The 13418-nt window shown below is 52.7% G+C and overlaps 1 protein-coding gene across 3 annotated transcripts in view; it reads right to left on the minus strand.

Annotated features, from left to right (window-relative positions):
• Positions 1-13412, minus strand: part of WT1 (WT1 transcription factor) — a 52083-nt gene extending 38671 nt beyond the window's left edge. For 2 of the 3 annotated variants that reach the window (XM_024752635.1, XM_024752633.1), the window contains exons 1-3: positions 12758-13412; positions 6951-7073; positions 6404-6506 (exon numbers count right to left, since the gene is read on the minus strand). In XM_024752635.1, coding sequence (XP_024608403.1) covers positions 6404-6506; positions 6951-7073; positions 12758-13202 — 671 coding nt within the window. In that variant the 5' untranslated portion in view covers positions 13203-13412. The remainder of the gene's footprint in view (positions 1-6403; positions 6507-6950; positions 7074-12757) is intronic. The other variant, XM_024752634.1, reaches the window with a different exon arrangement.
• Between the last annotated feature and the right edge of the window lie 6 nt (positions 13413-13418).

The raw sequence follows: 13418 nt of genomic DNA on the forward strand, positions 1-13418 counted from the left end.
GTAGAGGAAAATGTGACCCCTGGCAAATAAAGCATCTAATTACTAAATAACCACTGTAGGTGTCGACCACCTCATTCCCAGAGGAGATCAGATAAGCCGCAGTGGTCATGTAGGCATTTCAGCTCCCCATCTAACTCTGTCTGTTTGGAAGTGAACTCTGAAATTGCTGGCTGCCAAAATATATTCCAAAAGTCATGGTGTCTTTTATATTTTTAAGTAGATCTTTAAACAGAAAAAGTCACCGGTTTCCTATGTAAGAAATGTTTGAAGTTGGAAGCAAGGGAGAGAGGAAAGAAACTTCTATAACTGGGATTAATGCAAGTTGGAGTGAAATAAAAGGAAGTCAGTCCTAGCAAAAAGGGGAACTTAAAAGGAAATCAGTAGTAGATCATATAGAGTTTGCTTTGGCCTGGACTGCAGTATTACTGAGTTCTTGACCTCTGCACAAAAAGAAAGGAAGAGAAAAGCTCTTGGCTATTATCTGGACCAGAACTCCCCCACTCTTCAAATGCATGTGTAATTCAAGTACATTTTCATCTTTAAGTGTGTTTAAGTATATCCAGCAGAACAAAGTAGAAAAGTCCTTATTACCACTGGAATGGAACTGTTGAACCTGATTAAGACTGGAGTTACCTCTGCCAGATGGTTGCTGGCTGGCAAACCAGCAACTTGCTAGAAGAAAAGTATTTCCCGAGATCAAGGGGAAAAATTCCTAATAAGAAAAAGGCACATGTAACTGGCATCTGTGAACAGAATTCATGATGTTTCCAGGGTTTGCTGTAATAGCTCTGCCCCATGCCTCTACCTGACGACCCAACGCTCATGCACAGAGGCTGCAGCCAAACTTCCACGCAGACTCTTTCCTGCGTTCTTCCCTCCAAGGCGCCACGGAGGCTGCCTGTTCAGAAATTTCTGCTCAGCAGGCCATGGTGAATAATCATTTTACAGTCAATCTCTTGGTATTGTAATTTCTCTCTAGCTCACCAGTTAACCAAAGAAAAACCCACAGGGGATTCCACTTCTATTAATAAACACTTGGTCAGCACAAATGTTGCAGGAATAATTGAAACTAGATTTTTCCCGCTCCCTGGAGACAAGTCCAATTCAAGCCTTTCTTTGGCTTTGATAACACTGCCCACCACCCTGGAAACCATTTCAGACTTTCTGCCTTCATGCCTACCTATATGGGAAACAAATATCAGTATTGTCTTAAACGAAACTTGGACACCATGTACAATGTTTGTAGACGACACGTATGAAGAGGCATTATTAATTATGATTTTATTTCTTCGGTGACAGATGTCCTCTGATTTAATTCTACATTGAAGGCTAACCTAAATGGTAGATCATGTACTTCCCACTGACCGGATTCCCCAGAAGCTCTATGGCTGCTAAGGAAGCTTCTCTCACATGGAAGACAGTCTACCGGTAACAGGCTCCACTGTCAACTTCATCATTGGATTGAATTGTCAACATTCAATTAAAAATATTCAAATTAGCAATGACTGCTTCTGAATTGGAATAGTTTTACCTGCTAGGGGGCCAAAGGAAACATGCATTCTCATTTAAATTAGTAGCACAGTTGCTAAAAATGAATATGTAAACCTAGTAAGAGTGCAAAAAGAAAAGGAAACTAGAATGTCTAAAAAAAAGTGTATGGGGGAATATTTTTCAAACACAGGGCACAGAACTCCTTTTCAAAGTAGCTGTGAGAATCAACCTGTGAAATGGGCATGGTCAGGGACTGTGGGCTCCAAGGAGCTCAGCAGGCTGACGGAGAGAGGGGGACTTGTGGAAGAGGATCCAAGGGAAGTGAGCAGGGAAGGCCCAGCTAGCTGCCTGTTCTAGGTCAAAATCAGGGGAAAACTGTGCTTAGTGTGGTCGGACTTCACTACTTTTTCCCCTCAGGGTAGCATGGGGTCCCTCCTTCCCTGGGACCTTGCCTCTGAGCAAGCACAGACCAGGGTGGCCCTGGAAGCTGTCGCTCCCCCTGGGTCTGGATGGAAGGGAGAAAGGTCTCTGCCACTTCTGCCTGTTTCTTTAGGAGCCTGGACTGAACTTCAGTAGTTCACGCCCAGTGAGTGGTAAAGGGAAAGCTGGAGGAGTCTGGAGCTTGACAGACAGCTGCTTTGTGAGTTAAGACTTCAGGATTAAGTTCAAGTTGGCTCCTACAATACTCACCAACGAAAATACCGCCTCTGATCCACTGAGCGATTTCAATTGAAAACTATGGGTAAAACTAATGGATAACGGGGTTTCTTTCACAAATGTGAGGAATAAAGACCTTCCTCTAGCAAGACCTAAGGCAGATGCCACGTTTGGAAAGGAATGGCACTTAACCATCAGGAGAGGCAGCAGGGTGCAGAGGGTGGGAAGATGGATTCTGGAGCCTCACACTTGCTCTGTCCCTTACTGTGTCACACTGGGCAAATTCACCTCCAGGGCTTCAGTTTCCTCCTCTGTAAAATGGGGGTGATAACCTATTGCCTACCTCAAAGAGTTTCAGATTAAATGTAAATAAGTCAATACTTGTGAAGCGCTCAAAATGGTTTCTGGAAGTAGTAAGTTTATATAAGCATTTGTTCTTACCATTTATTAGCAAAGGTGCTGGCACAGACTGTATAAGGGGAATATTCCAGGTGGAGGACACTAAGTGACTTGGAATCCCTCAGCGATTCAGAGCACACATGAGCTTTGAAGGCAGAGAGACTAAGAATCAAATCTTGGTTCTGATTCTCACTCGCTGTGTAACTTGAGCAAGTTACTTGGAGTCTCTGAACCTATCACCTCTTCAGTAGAGTGCGGATTACCATACCAACCTCGTAGGTAATCAGAAGAACTAAATGAGTAAACTGAGTGAAGCACGCAGCGCAGTGCCCAGCAGCACACAATATGCAGTGAAGCCTAGTGATTACGTAATAAGGGCCATGATTGCTGGGCTCCAGAAGGGCTGAAATCTGTTCCAGAATTCTTTAGACAAAATTCTACCCACTCTCAATACGGTGGGGAGAGAGTATGGAGAAAACTATCTCCTAACACTTCCCGTAAGTTGATTGGGGTGTCATTTTCTATTCACTACTAATCACATCTGTGTAAAGCTGTAACTCCTCCGATCTGTAACCTGAAAGAGAGGAGAGAATCACTTTACAGTTCTCTCAGAATAGGGAGAGAATTTTGAGAATTTCCTCAAAGCAAATTCACATTGTGCAGTGCTTATTTAATGTCAGTGTATGTACCATTACCTTTAGGTCATGTGGGAAGGGAGACTAAATCCAAGAATGGGGAGACAGAAGCTTTGGAAGGGCAGGGCAAAGAAGCTGGGCAGGCTGCCTTAGGGGGTCAAGTGCAACAAGTCAAACAAAATACAGGCAAGCCTTTCACAGGAGGTCCCAGGTTTAGACAGAAAAGGGAACAGAGCCAGGGATCAGAAGAACCACTGAATATCTAAAAGTTTAGCCGTTAAGTGGTTAAAGTTTAGTTGTACTTCCTATGCTTTTTCAAACACTGTGTTCACAAAAGCATTTAAATATCCTTCAAACATTTTTAGGAGCAGGGAAGAAGGAAATGACATAACCGTAATGGTAGTAATGTTGATGCACAGATCCAGTTTTAAAACATCCCTACAAATGTCCATCCATCATTACTGCAGGGCAAGTACCTGATCTTTGAAAAGTGATTAGAAATGCTGTCAATTTAGAGTGGGTGGAGCTTCAAAGACTCAGCACAAACTTCAAGGAAGCAAACTTTTCCTATGGGGTCACAAATTTTTTTTCAGGAGATATTACTTAAGAGATTTTCCTGTAACAAGAGAAAATGGTATTTTTATGACATTCATATAAAAATGAGCAAAGAAGTTCCAATTATGTAGAAAGAAGAAAGGGATAAGCAAATATCTCTGAAAGATGAACCTGACAAAATTGATTTATACAGTGGCCAGTTAGAAGATGGATTAGAAAATGTGAAATTTTTATGTATAAAATGCAATCCAAGTGATTTTTCCTGCTTCCATAGTAACCACTAATTCAGCCCTAAGTCAAAATCCACCACAGGGACTCAGTTTGGAGAACTGCTGCTAAGACAGAAGTCGTGATCACTTTATCCCCTACTCATTTTTAGGCTGTTCAGTCCCTTCTTAGGGACCCACAGGGTAGATCTAGGCTTGAAGAGGGGAGAGTAAGAAATGTGTGTAACTGTGTCACTACTGAACCAGACTCCAAAGCCTCGCAGTCCCCAACCTCCAAGCAGGTAACCGGACCCATCTAAATAGCACCCATTCCAGCATCAAGGTCTTCCTCTCTGCTTGGGGTGAGGCATCAGCCAGGAGCCAAGGGAGAATGACTGGGTCAAGGTCATCTCACTGGGAGCCATTCCATCTGTTCCCCCAATGGCTAGAATAAGAGCAATGCTACTCCGGCAATAGGCAGGAGCAGCTCCTTAAAAAGGATGGCAATGACCCTACCACCTCAGTTTTGCTTGGAGAGGGGGTTCACAACAGAGATTTCAGATCCTGTACCTATTCCAGTGAGTTGACCCACCAAGGGAAGGTGCAAAGATGGCTGCTCGGGACAGATCACTGGGCCTGAGGTGCCAAAGAACAGAACTGGGTTCTAACTAGAGAGGGAGAAAAGGAGGGTGAGAAGGTGTGACCATTCAATACCTCTATCTGGGCAAAATGCATGTCTTTCCCCCCCCCCACCTCTAAAATTAAAAAAAAAAAAGGCAGGGGGAGTAGGGAGGGAAAAAAGTTATCCTGAATCCAAGATCAGATTAGATATGCCGGATTTCCCGATCAAAAAGAAAGGTTTCCAAAATCTGTGTACTGTAGGCGTACAGAAGTAGACGGGCTCCACCCTGTCCCTCCCCGGTATGGGAGAATCAGACCAGTCCTAGGCTCGGTTTCATAAACACGTCGGAACATTGGCATGAGCCGCCTGCGGGCTCAGGAGCGAACATTCCTTCCCCTCCTCCACCTGTGGGGCTGCAGGTCCCCCAGGCGCGGCCATTCCTTCCACCAATCTCCCAGGGCAGACGCTTTTCCTTCCTTTATTACCTCACTACCTCCTTCCCTTGACGTCAGCCCCGGGTCTTCCAACAGAGGGGAGGGAGGATGGAGATGAGTCTGGGGCAGTCGGTATCAGGATCCCCGCAGCACCGGGTGGGGGGTAGGGATGGAATATGAGGTAATGCGCGCCCAATCCCCGGCATCCAAGGCCGCGATCTGCCACTTCCCTCCCTCCGCCCCACCATCCCGCCCAGCTCCAGCCGGTATAGTTACTAGGCAACCCTATCGGTGACGCGGGATGCCGGCCAAGTTCACCCAAAGTTGAAGAGTAAATTTGGGGGAGAGAAGGTGGAGGGTGGAGCAAGAACCTAGAGAAGGCACGAGGAGCTGGAAAAGAGTCTGCAAGGAAAAGAAGCTGGTCTTCGGCCTCACGGGAACAGGAAGAAGGGCGGGCGCGGGCTGGAGCGGTCTCCCCGCAGGTACCGCTGCCGCCCGACCACAGTCCCGCACACAGTCCGGGGTAGCTGGGCGCTGGGGACGACGCCCACAGAGTGGTGCTGCAGCCCGAGACTCTGAGGGACAGGGGTGGGGAGAAGGCTGTGGCCCGAGTGTACGCGCCCTCGAATTCGTCCCAGAGAAGGCTGGCGGATGTGGCCAGTGCGCGAGGAGTGAGAAGAAACGAGTGGGAGCGGACCCCGTGTTTAATCTTTGATCCCGAGGAAGCTGAAGTCCTCCCAGCAAAGAGCCCTTTTAAAAAATACTCCTCAATATCGGCTGGGTGCTTTGTGACCGCCTGGAGGGGTGGGATAGGGAGGGTGGGAGGGAGGGAGACGCAAGAGGGAAGAGATACGGGAACATATGTATATGTGTAACTGATTCACTTTGCTATAAAGCAGAAACTAACACACCATTGTAAAGCAATTATACCCCAATAAAGATGTTAAAAAAAAATACTCCTCAAAGCGCCGCTCTTTCTTCTTCATCGCCAAACAGTAATCGCCCTCATTTATATTCCAAGTAAGAACACGGTGTGTAGGGGGGACTTCCCTGGCGGTCCAGTGATTAAGACTCCGCGCTTCCACTGCAGGGGACGCGGGTTCGAGCCCTAGTCGCGGAGCTAAGATCCCGCATACCGGGCGGCGCGACCAAACGCAAAAAACCAACGTACACACACAAAGTAAGAACGCCGGGAGACGGGGAAAGCTATTTCTTTCAAATAGAAGCCAGGAGAGGGGCTTTCACATGCCTTTTGGAGACGAGTGGGCTAAAGGTGTACTTTGCCTCCAGGACCCTGCACGGCCGCATCCGGGCTGCCCCGCGTCGGACGTTCCAGTGCCCGCGGGCTCGAGCGCCCCCTCCGAGGTCGCGAGGACCTAGATGAGGTGCCGAGCGCCTTCCTACCTGCTGTAGGGCGTCCTCAGCAGCAGGGCCTGGCTGCCTGTGCAGCTGTCGGTGGGCGTGTGGCAGCCGTAGACTGGGGGCGGCACGGAGTACTGCTGTTCACCTGCAGAGAGCCAGGAGAGCGGGGTGAGAGCAGCACACCAAGGGCTGGGGGTGCGAGGCCGCGGTCAAGGGCTGGGGCAGAGCGTCCTGAGCTGGGCTCCCAGGCTGCGCTGGGGACACTGGGGCCTGGATGCCGGGGCGCGCAGAGAGACGGCCTACAGGTCACAGCGAGCTAAGCCTCTCACTTCACATTCCCTTAGCAGTCACGGCACAGAGCACCGAAAAGACCCTCTGGACATTCGCGGTCTCGGCTGAGCGGAGTTAACATACTTGGGGTGGGGGGAAACAATCTTTTCTTTTGAGTGAGATTAGGCTAATTATTTCTAAAATTCTTTTAGCTATCCTCTCCTCCCTTCCCCAATTTGCTGTGGGCTGGAAATTCCTGGGGAGTGAGGGGTAGCATGGAAGAAGGGGAGAAAGACCCCACATCATTCCCTCCTCTTACCCAGCGAGCCCTGCTGGCCCATGGGATCCTCGTGCTTGAAGGAGTGATTGGGGAACTGTGCCGCGTGATGCGAGGGCGTGTGACCGTAGCTGGGCGTCCCGTCGAAGGTGACCGTGCTGTATCCTGCGGGCGCGGCCAAGAGAGAAAGAGCGTCGGCGGGGAGTCAGGGACCGTGTGTCTGAACCAGAACCCGGGCGAGGAGCGCCCAGCCCCTCATTTGGATCCCGCTGCCTCAGCCCCCAAGGCTTGCAGCGAGAAGCCAGGCCCAATGTGACCTCGCGACAGGCTCCCCGTCCTTTCCCGAGTAAAACCCAGGCCTCCCCACCATTTCCCAATTTATTTACGCCCTTGTCTTTCACGGTGTCCGCCGCTTCTGCACCGAACACCTCGCAAGTATGAAAGCCGACAACCGCTCGGCGGAGAAAGTTGTTCTCTCCCCAAAACTGGGCAGCGCGGGCGACCGAAATGAATCTGCTCGCCTGACCCGGCGCTGACTCGCAGCCGTAAATCAGAGGCCCGCGCACCAACTTTCATTTATTACTCGGGGCCAGTTAAACGGCATGGGCTTTAAATGGGGAGAGTAATTACAGAGTAATGTTATCTGTCTGAGGCTGTGCGACCCGACACCATTGACACCCAAGGCCCTCGGGAAAGCTGGTGAGGGGGAAAAAGAAGGGGCCTTTCAAGTTGGGCCCACGGGCCTCGACCCTGCGCCCTCCTCCTTCCTACCTCGGACCCACCTCGCGCCCAGCGGGTCGGACTGTGACCACCATTGCCGGGGCGGACTTCCTCGCGCACCAGTCCAGGAAGCCTGTTTGTTTCAGTGTGCCTGAGACTCTACCTCCCTTTCCCTCCATGGTATGCACTGGTCTTCTGCCTCAGTTTCCCTGCCGAGAAACCGAGGGCAATACCGCCCGTATTCTTCCCCAGCTCTCCGAAAGTGAGGGGGAAAAAAAACCCAAAAACGTGTTAGTTGAGAAACGTAGTCTCCTTCTGTGACTATTGTCACTAAATTACTTTAACCATTTACCCCACTAGCTTCCGCAAAACTGTAGCTGCCTCTGGGGAAAAAGTATCCTCCAGCTAAGATAAAGATCAGTTCTGAGCCCTGAACCCGATGGTGGGGTCCCTGACTATGCGCAGGCTCAGTAGTCTCTGGCCTGAGGTCCTGACCAAGTGACTAATCAGATTGGTCCAGACGCTCACATCGGCTCCCTGCAGGGCCACTGGGCCGGACCCAGTCCCCCCACCCTCAGCCCCGCCTCTGGGCACTGAGCTGAGTCTCCAAACCCCCGCTCAATTCTTGGGAGTGGGATAAGTCAAATGAACCCCATTCCCCCACTCTTGCCCCAGAGATGGTCAAGACTCTACAACAGGTGTCCAGTGAAGACTCAGATTGAACAGTGAAAGGTGGCCATTACCCACATCTTTCAAATACACATCTCCCCCCCAAAAAAACAAAACCCGACCTTCTACAGTCCACTTCGGGGAATGTGGTGTGTCAGTGTGGGAGGGAGGGTTTTAACAGGTCTTCATTACCGGATTGTACAGGGCAGTCCAAGTCTCACGCACCAATAGGCGCCACAGGTTGACAACTTGAGAAGCCACCAGCTTTTATAATTTACATGACCCCAGAGGCCTCCATTGCTGGCCTGCTAAGTGGGCAAAGATAACCCCCGCCCCGTTAGCTGTCAGGAGTGGGTGAGCACGCTTGGGCTTCCAGGCACTTCATTTTGGGAGCGGAGGCCAGGCTGTGTTTAAGGCCTACCAGTCTGCTGACAAACGAAATTTGGCTCCAAGCACCCAGTTTTGCAGAGGGAAGGCCGAATTTTCAAAGACCATTTTTTAAATAAAGAGGAGAAACAGAAGCAATAAAGAAGTTGTCTCTAGACGAACCCTTCTCCATTCCTGAGCCGATGAGAAGGCAGTGGCCCGGGCACCGTGCTGTCCTCGGAGGCGGGCTCCGCAACCTTCGGTGCGCGGCTAGGGCCACGGGTTGCGGGCTGCAGCCCCTGCGCCGGCCGCGTCGCCTCCGCGCCCCGCGAGGCTCCCAAGGACCCGTCCCAGACCGGACACCGGACCGCTGGGCAGAGGCTGGCCTCCAACCCCCTCTCGCAGTCCCCCTCCCCGGAGAGGGGATGGGCTTCAGTGAAAGGGCCCTCAGAGAGGAGGGAGAGCTCTTTAAATTAGAAACTTATCGGATGCGGAACTGATCAGAGCGTGCTGTCCCGGGGCCTAGCGCTGAGCCAGGCGCGGAGGGCGCGGGGGCGTAGGCCGGGGGAGGGACAGCTGCCGGCAGAAAGGGGCAGCGTGTTCAAAGGCTCCTTGTACAGGCCTTAGAGGGAGAGGCTCGAGGGGCCAAGGTAGCGCCTTTCCCACGATTAGTCTCGGCCGGGGAAGGGAATGCAACCTTGACCGCGGGGAGAGGCGAGACACGCTGTGCGCCTCTCTCCCCCGCCCGACGCAGCGGAGGAGCCCGGGAACCGCCTGGCCGGGCCAGGCCCCGCGGGAGCTGAGGGATGAAGTGGACAGCAGGCTCAGTCAGGAAGGTGGTCCCAAGGCTGAAAATCATGACTCCGCAGCTGCCGCAGCATACGGGGAAATTTGTCCCGCAACGAAATACCCTCTCCAATGCGACCCAAGGGGGGCGCCCTTGGCCCTAGGGCTGAGCTGGTGTCCCCACGTGACACTAGGGTGGCCCGGTGATAACAAGGCCTCCTGTAGGTATAGGGTGCTGCGCGCCAGCCGGTCTGGGGGAATCGGGCAGACTGTCAAGCAGTCTTTGTCTTCCCTTCCCAAACCCTGCACTTAGTCTAGGGCTATCGAAGTCCTCGCCCTTCTTGTGCCCCGGCAAATACCCCACCCCTCACACAGACTACAGTGGGTTGGGTGCCCATCCAGCAAGGAAGAGAAAATCCATCTCAACAGCGGGGCCTAGATCCCTGGGAAAGGAGGTAGAAATAACCTAGAATGGTCTGGGTTTGAGTCCAAGTTCTGCCACAGAGAGATCTCCTGCACACATTATCTCTTAGAGCCTAGATTTCCTCATCCAAAAATAAGGGCCTCCTCCAGTGTCACGCTGTGAGCTTCCTGCAAAGGCTGAGGCACTTTAATTGTCTTAACATTCGATCCCCAGTGCCTGGCACAGAGTAGGTGCTCAATAAATGTTTCCTGAATTGATATTTAGAAGCAAGATTAGAATACCAGCTATAATATTTAAGCAATTGGAAAAAAACGAGGTGTGATACCTTGGGGTGGGGGGAGGTTCAAGAGTGCCAGCAATTGTCCCCACCCCTGGGCCACTGCTAGGTTGCCCTGCCTGGGGACAGGGATCTCGAAGCTTGATTCCTCTCCGCCTCGGCCTGCTGATGGCCATTGCCACACTTTGGGGAAGGAATTGATGCCCTTGCTTTCCCCTGGTTAAGCCTCCTGCCAAGACTCTACATTGCTGGGAGAGCTGCAGGAAGCCCAGAAATCGAGAGAATAAATCTGAAATCTCAGGGCCCCAGGGCCCACTCTGGTTGCCAATGCCAGGGTTGAGGCACAAGTGGCTTCTGACATCCGACCCCAGCTCCCAGCTGCTGACTGAGTCCCAAGGACTGGTCAAGTGTGATCCCTTTATGTTTTGATTACAAGAGAGAACCTAAGCCCGAAGAAGACAGGAACCCGCTTACAGGCTGTGGCCTGGATCTGGGGCCGCCTCTCTACTGGGCTATTTCCCAGGATGGGGAGGGGGGACTCCTTTACCTGCTAGTCGGTCTCCAGCTCCCAAGCCCCTTTTCTCTTTAACATCCTGGGCCTATCCTCTAGAAAAGAATTGGGATTTTTCCTTTAAGCATATTGCCCACTGGCTAGGATGCCCACAGTCTCACTCCTGAGGCTGAGTTGATGAAATTCTTGGCACCAGCACCCTGTAGAAGGATGGACCCAGGGATCCAATCAAAGCCACAGAGTCCAGGTTCCAAAACCCCCAACAGAACCTAGATGGTTTCAAATAAATGATAATGGTAGTATTTTGCACAGGGGGTACTTAGATCAAATAGCTTCTCAGGTGTCTTCAGATAGCAAGCATCCACACAGAGACTCACTCATGTCACACACCTGCCTGCCAGTCTTGCCGTTTCTGGTCCAACCAAGTTTACATGGCTGCTGCCTTCTGTGTTTAGAACCCCTGCGGGGGGAGGGTCGGGGTTCTGCTTCTGTGGCATAGAACTTCAAACCTGAGCCAAACACCAGGTTGCCCATGTTGGCTCTCCTCTTACAGATGGGGAAACTGAGACCTGGAGATTTGCCAGAGGTAACACCAGCCTGCTAATTAGAGGTGGTACGATCAGAGGAAAAGAATCTGTAATAGTCACTGAGCTGTTCCAATACTCCCTGAGTTCGAAACACTAATTTCCTTTAGGAAAGACCTAGAATGGAGGGACCCCATGGATGGGCTTGAGGTTCTTCCACAGAACATGGATCCCAGGTTCCCCGAACGAAAAGAGGAGGGTGGTTTCGGTTTCGCCAGGGCTTCGGGTGGGCTAGGTGCTCAGGGCTGGGGTAAGATACGAACAGCCTAGAAATACGGCTTTAGAATGTGCGTTAGAAGGCGGGAAGAACAGGGCCCTTCTTCTGAGCCTCGGGAGCCGCAGCACCTCCTGCAAACAGTACACACTCTGCTCCTCCTAGCCCACGCATTCTAGAAACATCCCAGTCCCTAGGCCCGAGGGAATTTTTGCTCTAGGAAAAGCATCCACGCCTTTTTTTAAAGCATTTCCTAAAATATCAAATCAACCCGAACTGGTTTAGGTTCCCAACAGCGCACAAGTCTAATTAGAATAAACTTAGAAACGAAAATACAAAGGTTTGGCACGATTGGTTCCGTGCTGGTCCCTGAGAAAGAGAAGTGAGAGGGCGCCGGCGCGGGATGAGAAAACCACCGGCTGTGTCCCTCGATGTACAATGACTGAAAAGGGAAAATAAACCTGTCCTTGTTCTAACCTCCGAGTCTTGCAAAAATTTTTCTCCAGCTAAGTCCCGTGTTCAACGACGAGGATGCGCCAGAGGCGGGCTGGAAGGAAGGCCGACGCTCGGGCCTCATTCCACTGCCTGTGGTAGGACCCGGTCCCGCAGAGATTGGAATCAGATAAACGGGGTTCTCTTCCAGCCCTGGAGCCCGCGTGGCCGCCACCTGAGCTGAAACCCTGGAGAGATCCACTTATACACTACCATGCGCTGGAGCCACAGGCGAACACGGACACGGGTCCAGGAAAGCCACTATTGTCTCTAGCTCATTCATTTACTCATTCTAGTGCTCCAAGGTGCTTACTGTGCCCCCCTTAGGTCTAGAGTGGCTCCTGGACATTTTGGCGTGGCAGAGGCAGCAAAGGCTGCTCACCCTGCGCTGGTCCCACTCTGAATCCAGGGTCTAAAAAGTCCAATGCCTGGCGACAGTTTGGTGGTGCCTTGAGCGACAAAACCTCTTCCCGAGGCAGAGCCAGGCATTGCACCGGTTCCTGCTTCCCACTCCCACGGGGAATAGTTTTAGAATCTCCCGAGGTCCGAGGGGCCCCAGATGACCTCCCGGCTCATGCGAAGAGTCCGGTTCCCAGCTCTGGAGGATGTCAGGGACCCATGCCCTGGACTCCCTCTCCTTGCCCTCCTCTCCCCCAGCTGCTGCTTCTTCTACCCTCACAGTCCTTGGGGAGGCAGCCGAGTAAGAGCTGTGGCCAGGTAAGGGGTAGGACAGGGGAGTGCCCGCGCGCAGCCACAGCCCCGTCGCCACCGCCCCGCATGTAGGGGGCGCTCCCCAGTCTGCTTACCCTGGTTGCGAATAGCGGGCTGGCTCTCGAGGCAGCTGGGCAGGTAGGGCGCGTTGGGGAACATCCTGGCCTGGCCGGACGACGCCTGGCTGGGCGGAGGAGGACCGAAGGGTCCGTAGCGACAGGCTCCAGCCGTGCCGGTGAACTGGCCCGAAAAGTGGACGGTGAAGGCGCTCAAGCACTGCTCCTCGTGCGGCTCCGCGCCACCCCAGCTCGGCTCCTGTTTGATGAACGAGTGAGGCGGCGGCGGCGGGGGTGGTGGCGGCGGAGCAGGCGGCGGCGCAGGACCGCCCAAGGAACCGTAAGCCGAGGCGCCCGGGGGCGCAAAGTCCAGCACCGGCGCCCACTGCGCCGCGCCGCTCACGGGCAGGGCGCAACCGCCGCCACCACCCAGCGAGGGTACCGCCGGCAGCAGCGCGTTCAGGTCCCGCACGTCGGAGCCCATTTGCTGTGGCTCAACCCCGGACGCTCCGCGGCCCCACCGGCTTTGCAGACGCTCGGCGCTCGATTCCGCCGCGCCTAACTTGGCCCAGATGCTTTCCGGACCCTGGATCCCCGGCTGCTCGGTCTGCTGAAGGCACCCAGACCCGGAGCGGAGCGTGTGCTTAGACGCTGGCTCCGGGGCACACGTGGATGCCGGCTCTTGCGGCAGGGGGAAGTC

Source organism: Neophocaena asiaeorientalis, unplaced genomic scaffold (assembly GCF_003031525.2).
Source record: "Neophocaena asiaeorientalis asiaeorientalis breed wild unplaced genomic scaffold, Neophocaena_asiaeorientalis_V1.1 scaffold196, whole genome shotgun sequence".
Lineage (NCBI taxonomy): Eukaryota > Metazoa > Chordata > Mammalia > Artiodactyla > Phocoenidae > Neophocaena > Neophocaena asiaeorientalis.